Genomic DNA, 12,660 nt, shown 5'->3' with positions numbered 1-12,660 from the left:
CTTTATGGGATGATGCCCATGTTTTATTTGTTAGATGTAATGGACACCTAGGAATGCCCAAAAGCTGAACCAACTGCTGAAATTATATTAATTCTAAAAATGCTGCAATCAAGTACAAAGAGATGTATTCCAAAGGCCAAACCCTAAGGGAATGACGTCTAGAATGTTACAACAGAGAATGAACGTCCCCTATTTCCAAAACAGAGTGTGATTCACACATCCAAGCTGTTATCAAATGCAAGTCATAATCATTCGATACAATAATCCCACTGTAATGGGCACCCCTGAATGTCCCAAAAACTAAACCAAATTGCTGAAAGGAATTATGTCAAACAGTTTGCATTCAACTTCTTATTTCTCCGTTTAATGTTTTAAACCCCTTATAACTCCGGAAATCAAACGTTTATTTATTTGTTGTGTTTCGTGCATGGAATTGGTATCATACAACATAAACAAAAAAGAAACTACAATGATATGCAAAGTGGAAATGAACTGCTGCTAATAAAATGTTATTTTCAGAATTCATAAAACCAAATACATGGCAGATTTATCAACTCACTAATTACTTCAGCAGTATTGACATAATACTCCAGCCCATGCTTTCGAACTTGCTGCTACAATACTTTGTCCTTCAATCAGTCCACTACCTTCATAATACCATTCCCTCAAAGCAGCATAAGCGTCGGACAAGTAGTGAAGAAGATATGAACAAAATACCAAATCTGCCTGTAGCCGAAAATGCAACTAAACTGCCTAATAATGAAGCCAATAACAAAGAATTCCAAAGGCCAAACCCCAAGAGAATGACGTCTAGAATGTTACAAGAGAGGATAGATGTCCTCAAATGCCAAGAACGGAGCTGCAACTCACACACCAATTTCTTCTCATATTCCACCTGCCTAATGAAGCCACAAATGCTTCCTTTTATTCTATTTCCAAGGGTCCGCTCAACTCATATGGGCAATGTGGGATAAAAGATGTGTAATATATAAAACATATATTAAAATACCCCTTATGTCTCCCTTGGGTACACATCACCATAAAATAAATATTAAAGTAACACTTTAATATTTTACAATTAAATTAGACGTTACTTTAATAAAACTTCAGACATTAAAATGTGTTAGCAATCGGACTCCGAATAATGCGAGTGATAGCTCATCGAAAAGCTCTCACCGAGGAGTATCGAATCCAATCACCAAAATTGACCTGCATTGTGTCTTGTCAACTTACTAAAAATAGTAAGTATGCCTGAAACTGAGTAAATCAACTTCGTTTTGGCCCAAACTGGAAATGACTAGGCCAAAACACTCCAGGATCCCATTAAACCCTTCGTTAGCCCTCGGGACCATGTAGAACAAGGCTAACGCACACACACTTGGTCAACTACTAAAAGAACGTGAAGGCCAAAAGATTGGATCATTACATTAGAAAATACGGCTTCAACAAAACTGCAAATGCATCAAAGCCCATCCCTGGAACAGGCTTGTCAGTGTATCAAAGACAAAAGACAACTTAAACTATAGTTCTTGTGTGTCAAGAATATGCTCCTTCTATAGGTCTCTAAGCTTCAGCAGGGAGGAATTTTCTATTGGCGAATTTCATTTGACTACACACTGCCAAGGTTCCAGGTTATGGGGATCTTGATATGAAATTACCCACTCCCCTACAAGCTGAATTATGTTGGGGCCTATTTTTGTTCAAGTGTTTGAGCCACAATGAAGTTTTCTTTTCTTGTTAACATGATATATTTGAACTTTCTTAAAAAAAAGTTATGTTTTCACCCAGAAAACTGGCAAGGTAGAAGAGACACAACAATGTGGATGATTATTTTTGAGCATGTCAAATTGTAATCTGCACCACATTGAAGATATCAGGGAAATATAATATGCTATCTATCACACAGGAATGATGATTATTGAAACCAGCATGCAGACTTTAGGTTCCTTATTTGATTTTCTATCAGTATGCAGACTAGTGCTATATTCTTCCTGGGTGGTGCTAAGATGGCTTCATCAATTAAGGGCAACGACTGAAAATGACCACCTTTAAGAAGAAACAGTGCAGGGTAGAAGATCTTCAAATATGAACTTCCACATTTGTTGATGGCAATCAAAATAATTTTGAACTGCTTTTCTCTGATGTGCTGTTCTTGAATTTATTTGTCTCATTCCTTCATATATTGTTAAAGTTGTAGTTTCAGGCAGATAGATTCAATCTGATATACATTATTGTTATTGGTAAATCATCATTTCCCATATATACTTATCCATGTTAAGTATAATATATATATATATATATATATATATAATTTATGTTAATATAATATTATTAAGTGATGATTACACCATAGAGACATATCTTCTCTCATATTTATATGAGATCTAAATATGCATTTGGAACATATCACTAAAATTTGGCAATGTTAGTACATTTGCAAAAAATGATCAATGTTACTCAACATGGTATCAGAGGTAACTGCAGATGTACGAAAAATGGAACACATTTGGATGACACAATGAGTAATGTGCAAGATTACAAGACACCCGATGATTGTTGTGGTCTAATGCAAAGAGAGCGAAAAGATTACAAGAAAGAGGGAGTCATCGCTACAAAGGATATTTCACTCCTCGCTGAGTTTAGTCAAATAGACAATACCAGTATTCGAGCTATTTATCGTAGAGATGGGTATTTGTTTATTGGTAAACAATATATTAATTGCTGAGTATTTGTCTATCGGCATACAATAATATCTTGTCTATTTAGACAAGTATTCGGCTAGTCGTTGCTGCTAAATATGTTCATTGTCAGTTTATTTACGACAATCAAAAGGAATAACTAAGATATTATCACCACTTGCATATTCGGTAAACATCGCTCCTACATTAGAGGAAAGGAAAGGCATAAGCAGGGAAGGATGATTTTATTGGTAAAAAATAGTCGACAATCAAATTCATATTGCCCACAAGAAAATACTGTACATGAAGCAAAGGAATAATGAAAAGAACAAGCAAGTGAAGAAAATGCTTGAACTGTGACTTGAAGCGATTGTAGATGGGCGTTTTGTTGATGGAGATTTCACACAATTGAAGACCTTTCATTTGCAACATTATTGCATATATCACATAGAATACACTTGCTGCCTCTCCTTCTCATATGGATCCTTCTACTTGGGTCACTAACATTCCATTCTCTCAGAATGTGCGACTAAGGATGGAAAGTGGTGAAGATAGAAGAGTTGGTGTTACATCCCAAATTTTGCCCTCATTTTAAATTTGTTTATAACCAAGGTCACCAGGAGACAGGGAGACTTCGAGGTCTCTGGTACAAGTACTGGTACCGGTATGGCAATTTTTCAAATAGGAGACGGGGGTACTTGGAGATGGCAAATTTTATTTTTAAAATTTTTTTTTAATAGTTCAAAGAGTCTAATACTAAAAGTAAATACAAAATTTGAAAATAGTAATACTGTAAGACTAAAGTAAATAATAATAGTAATGTCACATTAAAAATTAAAATAGACTCATAGAGTCAAAGATTTCAAAACTCACATGATCACAATATTGTATCTCATAGACATATTTTTTTTTCAAATATTGCATATGATCACCATCATATCAGATTGATAATCGCTGAGATTATCATTACATATTCAAATTTTAAATTCAAAAAAGTATAGTTTGATGCTGAATTGCTGATATGCAAACAAAAATAAACACTTTGTACAATAAACAAAAAACAGAAATATATCTAGTATTAGTATGTTGATGGTACTATCATCTACTCCACAAGGTTGTGATCATCCATCTCAAGGTCTTCAGCTATCATACTCTCCAAAAAATCATCACTCTCCAAAAATATTTTAAATGATTTAATCATTTAAATTGTTGAATAAAAATAATTTTTTAAAAGTCTTTCTAATGTTTTTAAAGTTATTAATTTATTAAATAAAATATTTTAAATGATTTAATCATTTAAATTGTCGGTGGTCTTAATTTTTGTATTAAAAACATTAAAATGAGGGCTAAAATATATAAAATTATTTAATATTATATTTTACATTTATATTTTACCAGGAGACTTCGGGGAGACTTCGTCATGAAGTCTCCAACCTTTTTTGAGGTCTCCGGAGACGCGAAAAGTCTCCGAGACGCGACTTTTAGGGGGGAGACGAGTCTCCCGGTAACCATGTTTATAACTGTTGGATTTAACAAATTATTCTTTCATGATCATGTGAAATAGTTAGTTATTTATATACGTTGTATTAACTGTTGATGAAATGGTCGTTAACCCATAACTGTTATTAGATGATTAGAAGTTGTTTGATTTAAAATAACAATTTATATGTTTTTATGAATTACTATGGAATTATTATTATGGTGAAAGTGTTTTTCATGGGTGATTGCAGGAGATGATGAAGAGGGGGGAAGCATTGCTAATGTGATCATCGAAATGGGATGTTTTCTTAGTTCAATCACCAAGATCGGCAGGTATGACCTTAAACTTCCTTGGAAGGGATGCGATGACTTGACCACAGGGTACACTTATGGGACCTGCATGAGCTATTAAGAAAATAATCTAATTTAAAATATAAAAACATACCTCAAGAGATTTTTTAATTTAAAATGATCTTCATCATATTATTATAATAAATACTTATATACGTACATATAAATATACAAATGAAGTGGCACCGATAAATTATAATAACATAACCTAATGATGTCACCCCATTTATATACTTACATAAAATGTGCATAAGTATATATTATAGTAATAAATGTTTGAACTATAGCTTTTTTTTTCCAACTTTCTCTTCGACCTTTTATTCTTCCCTCTCTTTTTCTTATTTGATTTAATACTTGGAATTCGAATGGTTTTAAATCTTTTAGAAACCGGCAGAAGCCACGAAGGCATGACCTTCCTTAAACTTAAGCTGCACATGAGGACCGGCACTTATTTATGCTCGATTGCCTTTGCATTCAGACTCAACCTTGAATATATTTCCGCACATCTCAATCATCTTCATACTACTGCGTTCCTTGTCCCTCTAATATCTTTAACATTCGAGCCCACATAATCTCGTGAGTCGAAGTTCACTCTATCGACTTCCAGATTATGCTCTCAATTGTCATAGAAATTTTGCAGCGAGGACTCAGGCCTTGGAGTAAGTTTGCATTGAAATGTCTGCAGCAAAAGAGGAACAGCTTCCAATTCAGATTTGCAAGGGATTCAAGCATATCCCGAGTTTATATGAGATCTTCTTATGACATTACCATATTATTTTACTTTCCAAGCAGCCAGTTAGGCATCTTAGATAATCATCATATTAGATTTATTATCAAGATTTAACATGATTTGTTACTTAACTCAATGTCCTCATTGGCAGTCCTTTTTCCTTAAACTTTCACAAGTCAATTAGATACAACCCATATGATAGTGTCTTAAAGTATATTAACATCTGAATTGGAAATACTATCCAATGAGTAATGCTGATCTTAAGAATATGCTTCATGTTGTCACAATTGTATTAAAAGATAATAAGGGCAGAATGCTCATCATTTTCCAAATCACTTGGGATTCCCCGACAATGTAGCCTAAAGGGTGAAGAGGTGTAAATAGGGTAGAGTGCTTGTAAATCATTTAAGCCCCTAGGAATCACCCCGCTATGTAGCCATGCACGGTGAAAAGGTGAACTGAATTTGCAAGAATAGAAAATAGAAAAGAAATCAAACATGAATCACTTAAAAAAATACTTAATAGCTCATGCTTATCTCTATAATGGAACTCGTTGTCAAGTTGAGCGGTGGTGATTGGGTTGATGAACCCATTGGAAATCCTTGGCCAAGGTAGTTTATAGGCATATGTTCCATCTAATGATCACTTGATGTCTGTAACGACAATTATATAGGTATAACTGAGTGGGCACTCAAAACACCTGGAAGCTCGGATGGCTGGATTGAAAAACATCCCAAGCCCGATCCCGAGGTAGGGAGGGCCATTCTAATATAATAGAATGTGTGGGGATAAGTATGGTCTGAGGTTGAGAGGTTAAGCCTATGACAATGCTTCTCCTCTCACAAATGTCGAGGCTTGCACAACTAGATAAAATATCTTCCAATGATGCTTGTATGTTCCTTTCTTTCTTGTTAAGCATTCTTGTATGTTCCTTTCTTTCTTGTTAAGCATTTACTTTACTTGTTAATCATTTATCATGAATGCATATGTGTTAGTAAGTCGTTTTATTTCAGTTGAACATAACATCAGTTAGGAATAGTTATTTTAAATTTCAATTGAATATGATTATGTTTATTTTGAGTTGATCATGATTACAGTTATGAAAGATAGTCATTGTTCTATCTATTTTAGTTGACCATGAAGTTACAGTTATTTTCTGTTAATTGATAAATGTAGTCATTGTCATGTGAATTGGATCCAGTTATTTATATAAAAGTTGGAAGGTTTTAGTATAAAATGTCTTGAATTAGATGTGAAAATCCGTTTGTCACAATTGGTTTAAATCAATATCCCCTTCCATCATTCAATCAATGATAAGAAGAGGGTATAGACAGTAATGAACGGTAATTATTATTTCTCTAGAACATGATGATCCTATAATTGATGGATAATGGTCATCATCTTTACAGCTTATATTCAGACGAAAGGTTTTGAACGCAAAATTAAGACCTTTAGATCATCATAGAAAGCATACACTGAAGGAGAGCTACATCATATAAAGGAGATCAGAGATTATAGAAACAAAATTATAATTCATGTAAGGAGATTACAACATTGCAAGTTGGCTATGGAAAATTTGATCCAAACATTCACATGGAACAAGTTATGTCATCATCAAGCCATCAGGAATCTAGAAGTGCTTACTTATGAATGTGGCTCTTTATGTAAAATATGTCTAAAATCAACATATAGATTTTGGAAATCATGGAGGAGAGTGGGTAAAATCACTCTAGCAAAGGAAGTATAGAGTATTTAATACTCCTTATTTCCAAACACTAGTTTTATTCTATGTGCGGGATGTTGCAAGCTACAGAGCCTTGGAAATATCGTAGTGTGGGTTTTGAATGGATAAGTGTAGATTAGTCTGGATTTACTCACGTTGTAAGGTGAACACAACTCGTGTGTACTTGTGCACCCTAGATTAGAGGAGCCTTGTTGGTTGTCTTGTAGATCGCATTTGGCACAACGAGCTCATGCACCTTGTTTGGAGATAGTATCTTGGTTGGTAAGGATCATGGATTGTGTATGTGCAATCATATATAAGCATTTGAGGATCAACATGAGGCAGTGTATCATTTGTTGGTTAATTTTGAGAACCTTTGAATGGATGTGTTGACTCAAAATCATTACATTGCATCGAGTTATTGTTGCATATGAAAATCCTTTAGATGTATTTATGTTTTCCAACTTGAGAAAGGATAATAAGGTTGTTTATGCAGTGTTTATACAAATCTAACATATGATCTAATTTTAATATTCTTGTAGGAGCAAGAAACATGCCTATAGATTGAGAGTACATGCCGGAAGATTGGATAAGGGGAAGTCATAGTCTTCAGGATTGACAACTGAGCGATATCTTGTTAGTTGATTCTAATGCATTAACAAGTGATGGAAAAGTTAGACAAAAGGAACACTCTAATGACAATCTTTTGTGTATATATCAATTGTGACACTTTTATTAAGAAAATGTGAAGATGTTATTTTATGTTAAACTATAGGATTATTTTGAGCAGCAGAGGAATGTGCTCATTATGGGAGAATGAGAAATTAATAATACAAATAAGCAAAAGATCCACTGACACAAACATGAAATGAGAATGCATAGACATTGCAATGAACGGTTTAATTAATTGCCTCAGTGTAATATGGGCTCGTGGGTTTCCATTACTGCGTAGTATGCTTGAGAAATGATTTTCTAAGATTTGTGTTCATGGTTGAAAGAAGTAACAAATTGAAGATTGGAATGGATGCTCAAATAAAAATAAAATGACATCGAAATTCTTGTGAACATAACCTATATATATCTCGAAGTATGATACAATGATAAATATGTGTTCTCTAATCTATGATGTACACTCCATGATGGGTTATATATGATGAATTGATGGTTCCATGTGCTTATAAAGTACATTTGCCATCAAGTAACATATGTTACACTAATAATTGTGTAAATGGATGTTCAGCTCTAAGTGTGATCACAATATAGTCACAACTCTCAATTGATTCCTCAATTAATAGAAGAACTTGAGCCCTAGGGGGAGCAATCGGAGGATTTTATTTTCTTGATTTTCAAGGAAGTGAAGCATATAAAGAAGATTTAGGTAGTGCTTGAAAACACTATATAATGGAGTATGAGGGAATTTTACATTGTTAGGGGGAATAATACCCAATGTTCCATTCCCTTTGCTTGAAAATTTCTTATATAAGGCATCAAGTATGGTGATGTACAGATAAGTATTTACTATTCTTAAGTATTACATTTATTTACACATTATAGTCTTTCTGTAATTTGTAGTTTTATGTGTTATATGAGTTTTCTTTGATCTTTTCCTTGTATCTAAAGTTGATATTGTTGGAAAAGAAGAATGGCACATTAGGCAGCTTATGATAGTAGCTTCAAAGAAGTTGTGACAAGCATGGATAGAGTAAGGCTTTGATAGTATGAGTATCCTTCTACATTAAGAGGGAGTATGACACTTGTTCGAAGGCAATGCAGGAGCTAAGAAGATTAATGCTTACAGAGAGTCTAGAAATACATGTTTGTGACTATATGATTTTGATGGGCCTACTCTTGAGTGCATCATGAGGAAGTGTTGACTTATCACTAGATAATCAGAAGATTGATATCAGATTCAGAGTGAGTCCGACAAGAATTTTTGGGGGAAGAGAGCCTCTAATGGAGTAACTACTGGACCTGACTTCCCAGGATCATTGTTCAAAGGGAGAATTTTGAGGTGCAATCCCTTGTGAATGATATCTTCTCTATGAGGAAAGTTCTAATTGAAATTCCTTGTAATGCATTCTTCTCTGTGAGAGAGAATTGAGATGAAAGCCTTTGTACCACCCTTTAACTTGGTTCACGGTGGTTACTATTTCGCATATGATATGTAATGAAAGGTGACGCGTCGTCTTTCATGTGTGTAAGGTCACTATTGTAAGGTGACGACCTTATCAATAGTTTGATCTATCTCTAAGATATGCTACATTAACTTGTAGCACCTAAATGCCCTGGATGTTGAGGAGCAAGTGTTATCATGGTTCTTTGGGCCATATTTTGTTGGACACCATGATAACCTACTCATGATGGTTCCTTGGGTTGGATTTTGCCGGACACCGTGATAACCAACTCATGATGGTTGTTTGGGCTAGATCTTGCCGGACACCATGATATAGTTTCTATTACAAACCACACTTAAGGTGGTGTTTAGGCTTATATTAAAGTTATGGAAATTGTTTCAATTGTGTGTTATGAAAGGTGAGAAATTTAGCCTCAGTGAATTGAAGATCATACTAAGATGACATCTCTTCATATACTTGAGAGCATAATGTGTTCTACAAATGCTCCCTAGCTAAGAGGGAGTGTTAAAGTTGTAGCTTCAGTCGGATTGATTCGATCTGATATACATTATTGTTATTGGTAAATCATCATTTCCTAGATATACTTATCCCTGTTAAGTTATATATATATATATAATATTATATATATTATAGTTGGAAAACTCACCAAAGCCAAAAACTTGCCAAGCCCCCCAAAAGTTTAATCGGGAAAAACTCAGCCATTTTAAAAAAAAACTTGGGAACCTAAAAAAACTGCTAAAATTTAATTCAAAATACATTTTTTTTGCAAATTTCAATGAGAAGATGTATCTAATGAGTTCATTATAGAGAACACAAGAAACAAGTAGGAGTTTAGATATATAAATGCATAGTGGGTACAAAATCGAATTCTCATGTGGAATACTGATGGCGGGAAGCATAATAGTAAATAGTTTGTGTGAAACGAGAAATAAAAACATCATTACAATCACATCTTCCTCTTCTTAGCTCTACTAGCATATTGTAACACTCTGTTTTACATAATATATATAGGCTTTTTTTCCCTTTTCTTTTTAACAAAAAACAAAAAATTAAAAAAAATAAAAAATAAAAATAAAAATGAGTTTTCTTAAAAAATTTGCCGATTTTTTGCAAAAACTCGGTGATTCTTTCTATAGCCGAGTCACGATTAAATATGGGAAAAACTTGCTAGTCCCAAAAACTCGGTGATTATTAGAAACTCGCTAATTATTTGGCAATTATGCCAACTATGATCTATATATTGTTATACATAGTATTATTTATGTTAATATAATATTATTAAGTGATGATTACACCATAGAGACATGTCTCCTCTCATGTTTATATGAGATCTAAATCTGCATTTGGAACATATCAATGAAAATTGGCATTGTTAGTATATTTGTAGAAAACGATCAATGTTACTCAACATATATGACATAATTTAAGACATGTGCCTTCTCGGTAATCATTGTGATTTAACAACTTTTGGACATTTGCTGTTTTTCCTGATGAAGCCTTTACACATGGGAAGCTTTTGTTTTGAATGCATTTACACTGATTCAGATTTTTATCTAGAAGGTTAACATTCAGATTTGTAAGCAACAGATTCAACAAGTTCTATGAATTTAAAATATGTATTTTGACTTGATTGAAGAGTTTGAAGTTCATTACAGATGATAGGTTTTTGATTTTCAATTCTCTTGCTGATGAATGTTATCTTAATTCATGTAACTCTAGGTAGTTGGGCATGTTTCGATTTTTGCAGAAGACTCTTTTCTTCTAGACAAATTTATGTCAATGTTCTTGTTCCTGTTGTCACTTTGTTATATGAATCCTTTCAAACAAAATTGAAATTTGATATTTTTAAGTTGTACACAGAGCATCAGAATTCATTTAATAAACTCAGTGCAAATCCTCTGCAGAATATTTCTATTTTCTGCTGATATCCGGCATGCATAATCATGAGGCCAAATGCCTGGAAAAGTCATGTTATTCAGCACGTATCCTCAATATGAATTCTCTGTAACTGCATAAACTTGCAGGCATATGATGCATAATCTTTTTCCTCTTTTCTTTCCAGGGTCCAGAAAATCGAGAATTGAAGCTTTGGGTTCCATTTGATTCTTCTTGTTTAGTTCCAGCAGAAGTCAATGGAAAATGGAAATGCATAGAAACAGTGGAGTTGAAAAATTCAACAGATAGAAGGCCATGCCAGCTATATTTTAACAGGACATTAAGAGATTCTGAGGCAAGCTTACTTGTTGTGGGTAGTACACAAGATAATTCAATATATGTGGTACATATAGAATTTGAGGCCCAGTCTGCTTATATGGATTATTTGTCCAAGTTTTGTGTGGAATTGCCCATTTCTAACCTTACCGCAAGAAGTGATAGTTCAGGCAATGGGGAAGGGATTGTGGAGATATTTTGTGTGCATGAGGAATCTATACAGCTGTACACTTTGGACAGGTCTCAATGTGCTCCCCCAGCACATAATGCCATACCAGACAGTTCATCACCATCAGGGCGCAATAATGACCTACAGGAGCTTGACTTTTCAGGCTCACTTGGTTTCTCTTCTGTAGAAAGTATTGGTTATTGCACATTTAAAGTGGATGAGAAAGCAGAATCTTTATCACCAGTTTCAGGAGTGAGGAATTCTCTCTCAAGTCAATCCACCAGCTCAGGTTTTGGGAGTTGGATTGAAGTCCCCGGTTTACTTGATCAATTAATAAATGCTGGAAGCACTCAGACTACGGATTTTGTTTTGCAAGATAAAAATTCTGCACATTTAAGCCAAACTACTACCATATCATTGGCTTCATTTTCTCAACAAAATCCTGTTTTAGATCTGACGAGAAACACTACTTTAAATGGTATTAAATATTCTCCCGTTGATTCTCTTAGAAAGCTTCCCGAGACAGAGGCTGTGACCAACTTTGATACATGCACTGTTCCAATAGTACCTCTAGGACAGACTACATATACAGATTTGAGAGGCTCGAATCATCGATATCCGTATGCTCTTAATTCAGCATCATCAACAATAGATAATACAAATCCTTTTATAAGGGATTCAGTTCATTCATCAGTTACAGACCAAACTATCACAGCCAATATGCATACAGTATTTTCAGTTGACTTCAGTGATGAGAAGACTGTGGCTATGGAAACCCATGAGCTCCAGGGAATGGGACAAACATCAGAGTTTAATAACTGGAGGATGTCATCAGATATGATATCTTCAGGGAATGTTGAGAAAGTTGGAGAAGACATATTGTGTTCGAAGTGTATTATAAACACGGGGGTAATTGAATGTCCAGAATGCTCTGACTGGAATTACATTCGTGCCAGGTCCACTTCTACAGATATCTATTTGCCATATGTTCTAGGAAAATATCCATATGATGGAAATACAGATCCAATTCATTTACATGGGGGGAAACTTGTAAGTAGTGCTGCAGCAGTGGAAGGACGTTCCTATTTGGGGGGACAGAGTAGAAAGCCAGTTAATTTCAATCATATTAAAGAGTTGGGTCTGCACACAACATTGGTGCAGGAATCACTACACAATGTAAAATT

At 34.3% G+C, this 12,660-nt stretch overlaps 1 protein-coding gene across 6 annotated transcripts in view; it reads left to right on the top strand.

Moving 5' to 3' along the window:
• Nucleotides 1-12,660, top strand: part of LOC149539611 (varicose-related protein-like) — a 195,239-nt gene that overhangs the window by 103,949 nt on the left and 78,630 nt on the right. For all 6 annotated transcript variants that reach the window (XM_089800837.1, XM_089800840.1, XM_089800839.1 and 3 more), the window contains exon 7: nt 11,159-12,652. In XM_089800837.1, coding sequence (XP_089656963.1) covers nt 11,159-12,652 — 1,494 coding nt within the window. The remainder of the gene's footprint in view (nt 1-11,158; nt 12,653-12,660) is intronic.

Source organism: Cupressus sempervirens, chromosome 9, assembly GCF_028749045.1.
Source record: "Cupressus sempervirens isolate cs-2001-9-10 chromosome 9, ASM2874904v1, whole genome shotgun sequence".
Lineage (NCBI taxonomy): Eukaryota > Viridiplantae > Streptophyta > Pinopsida > Cupressales > Cupressaceae > Cupressus > Cupressus sempervirens.
This window is presented reverse-complemented; position numbering and strand designations above follow the sequence as displayed.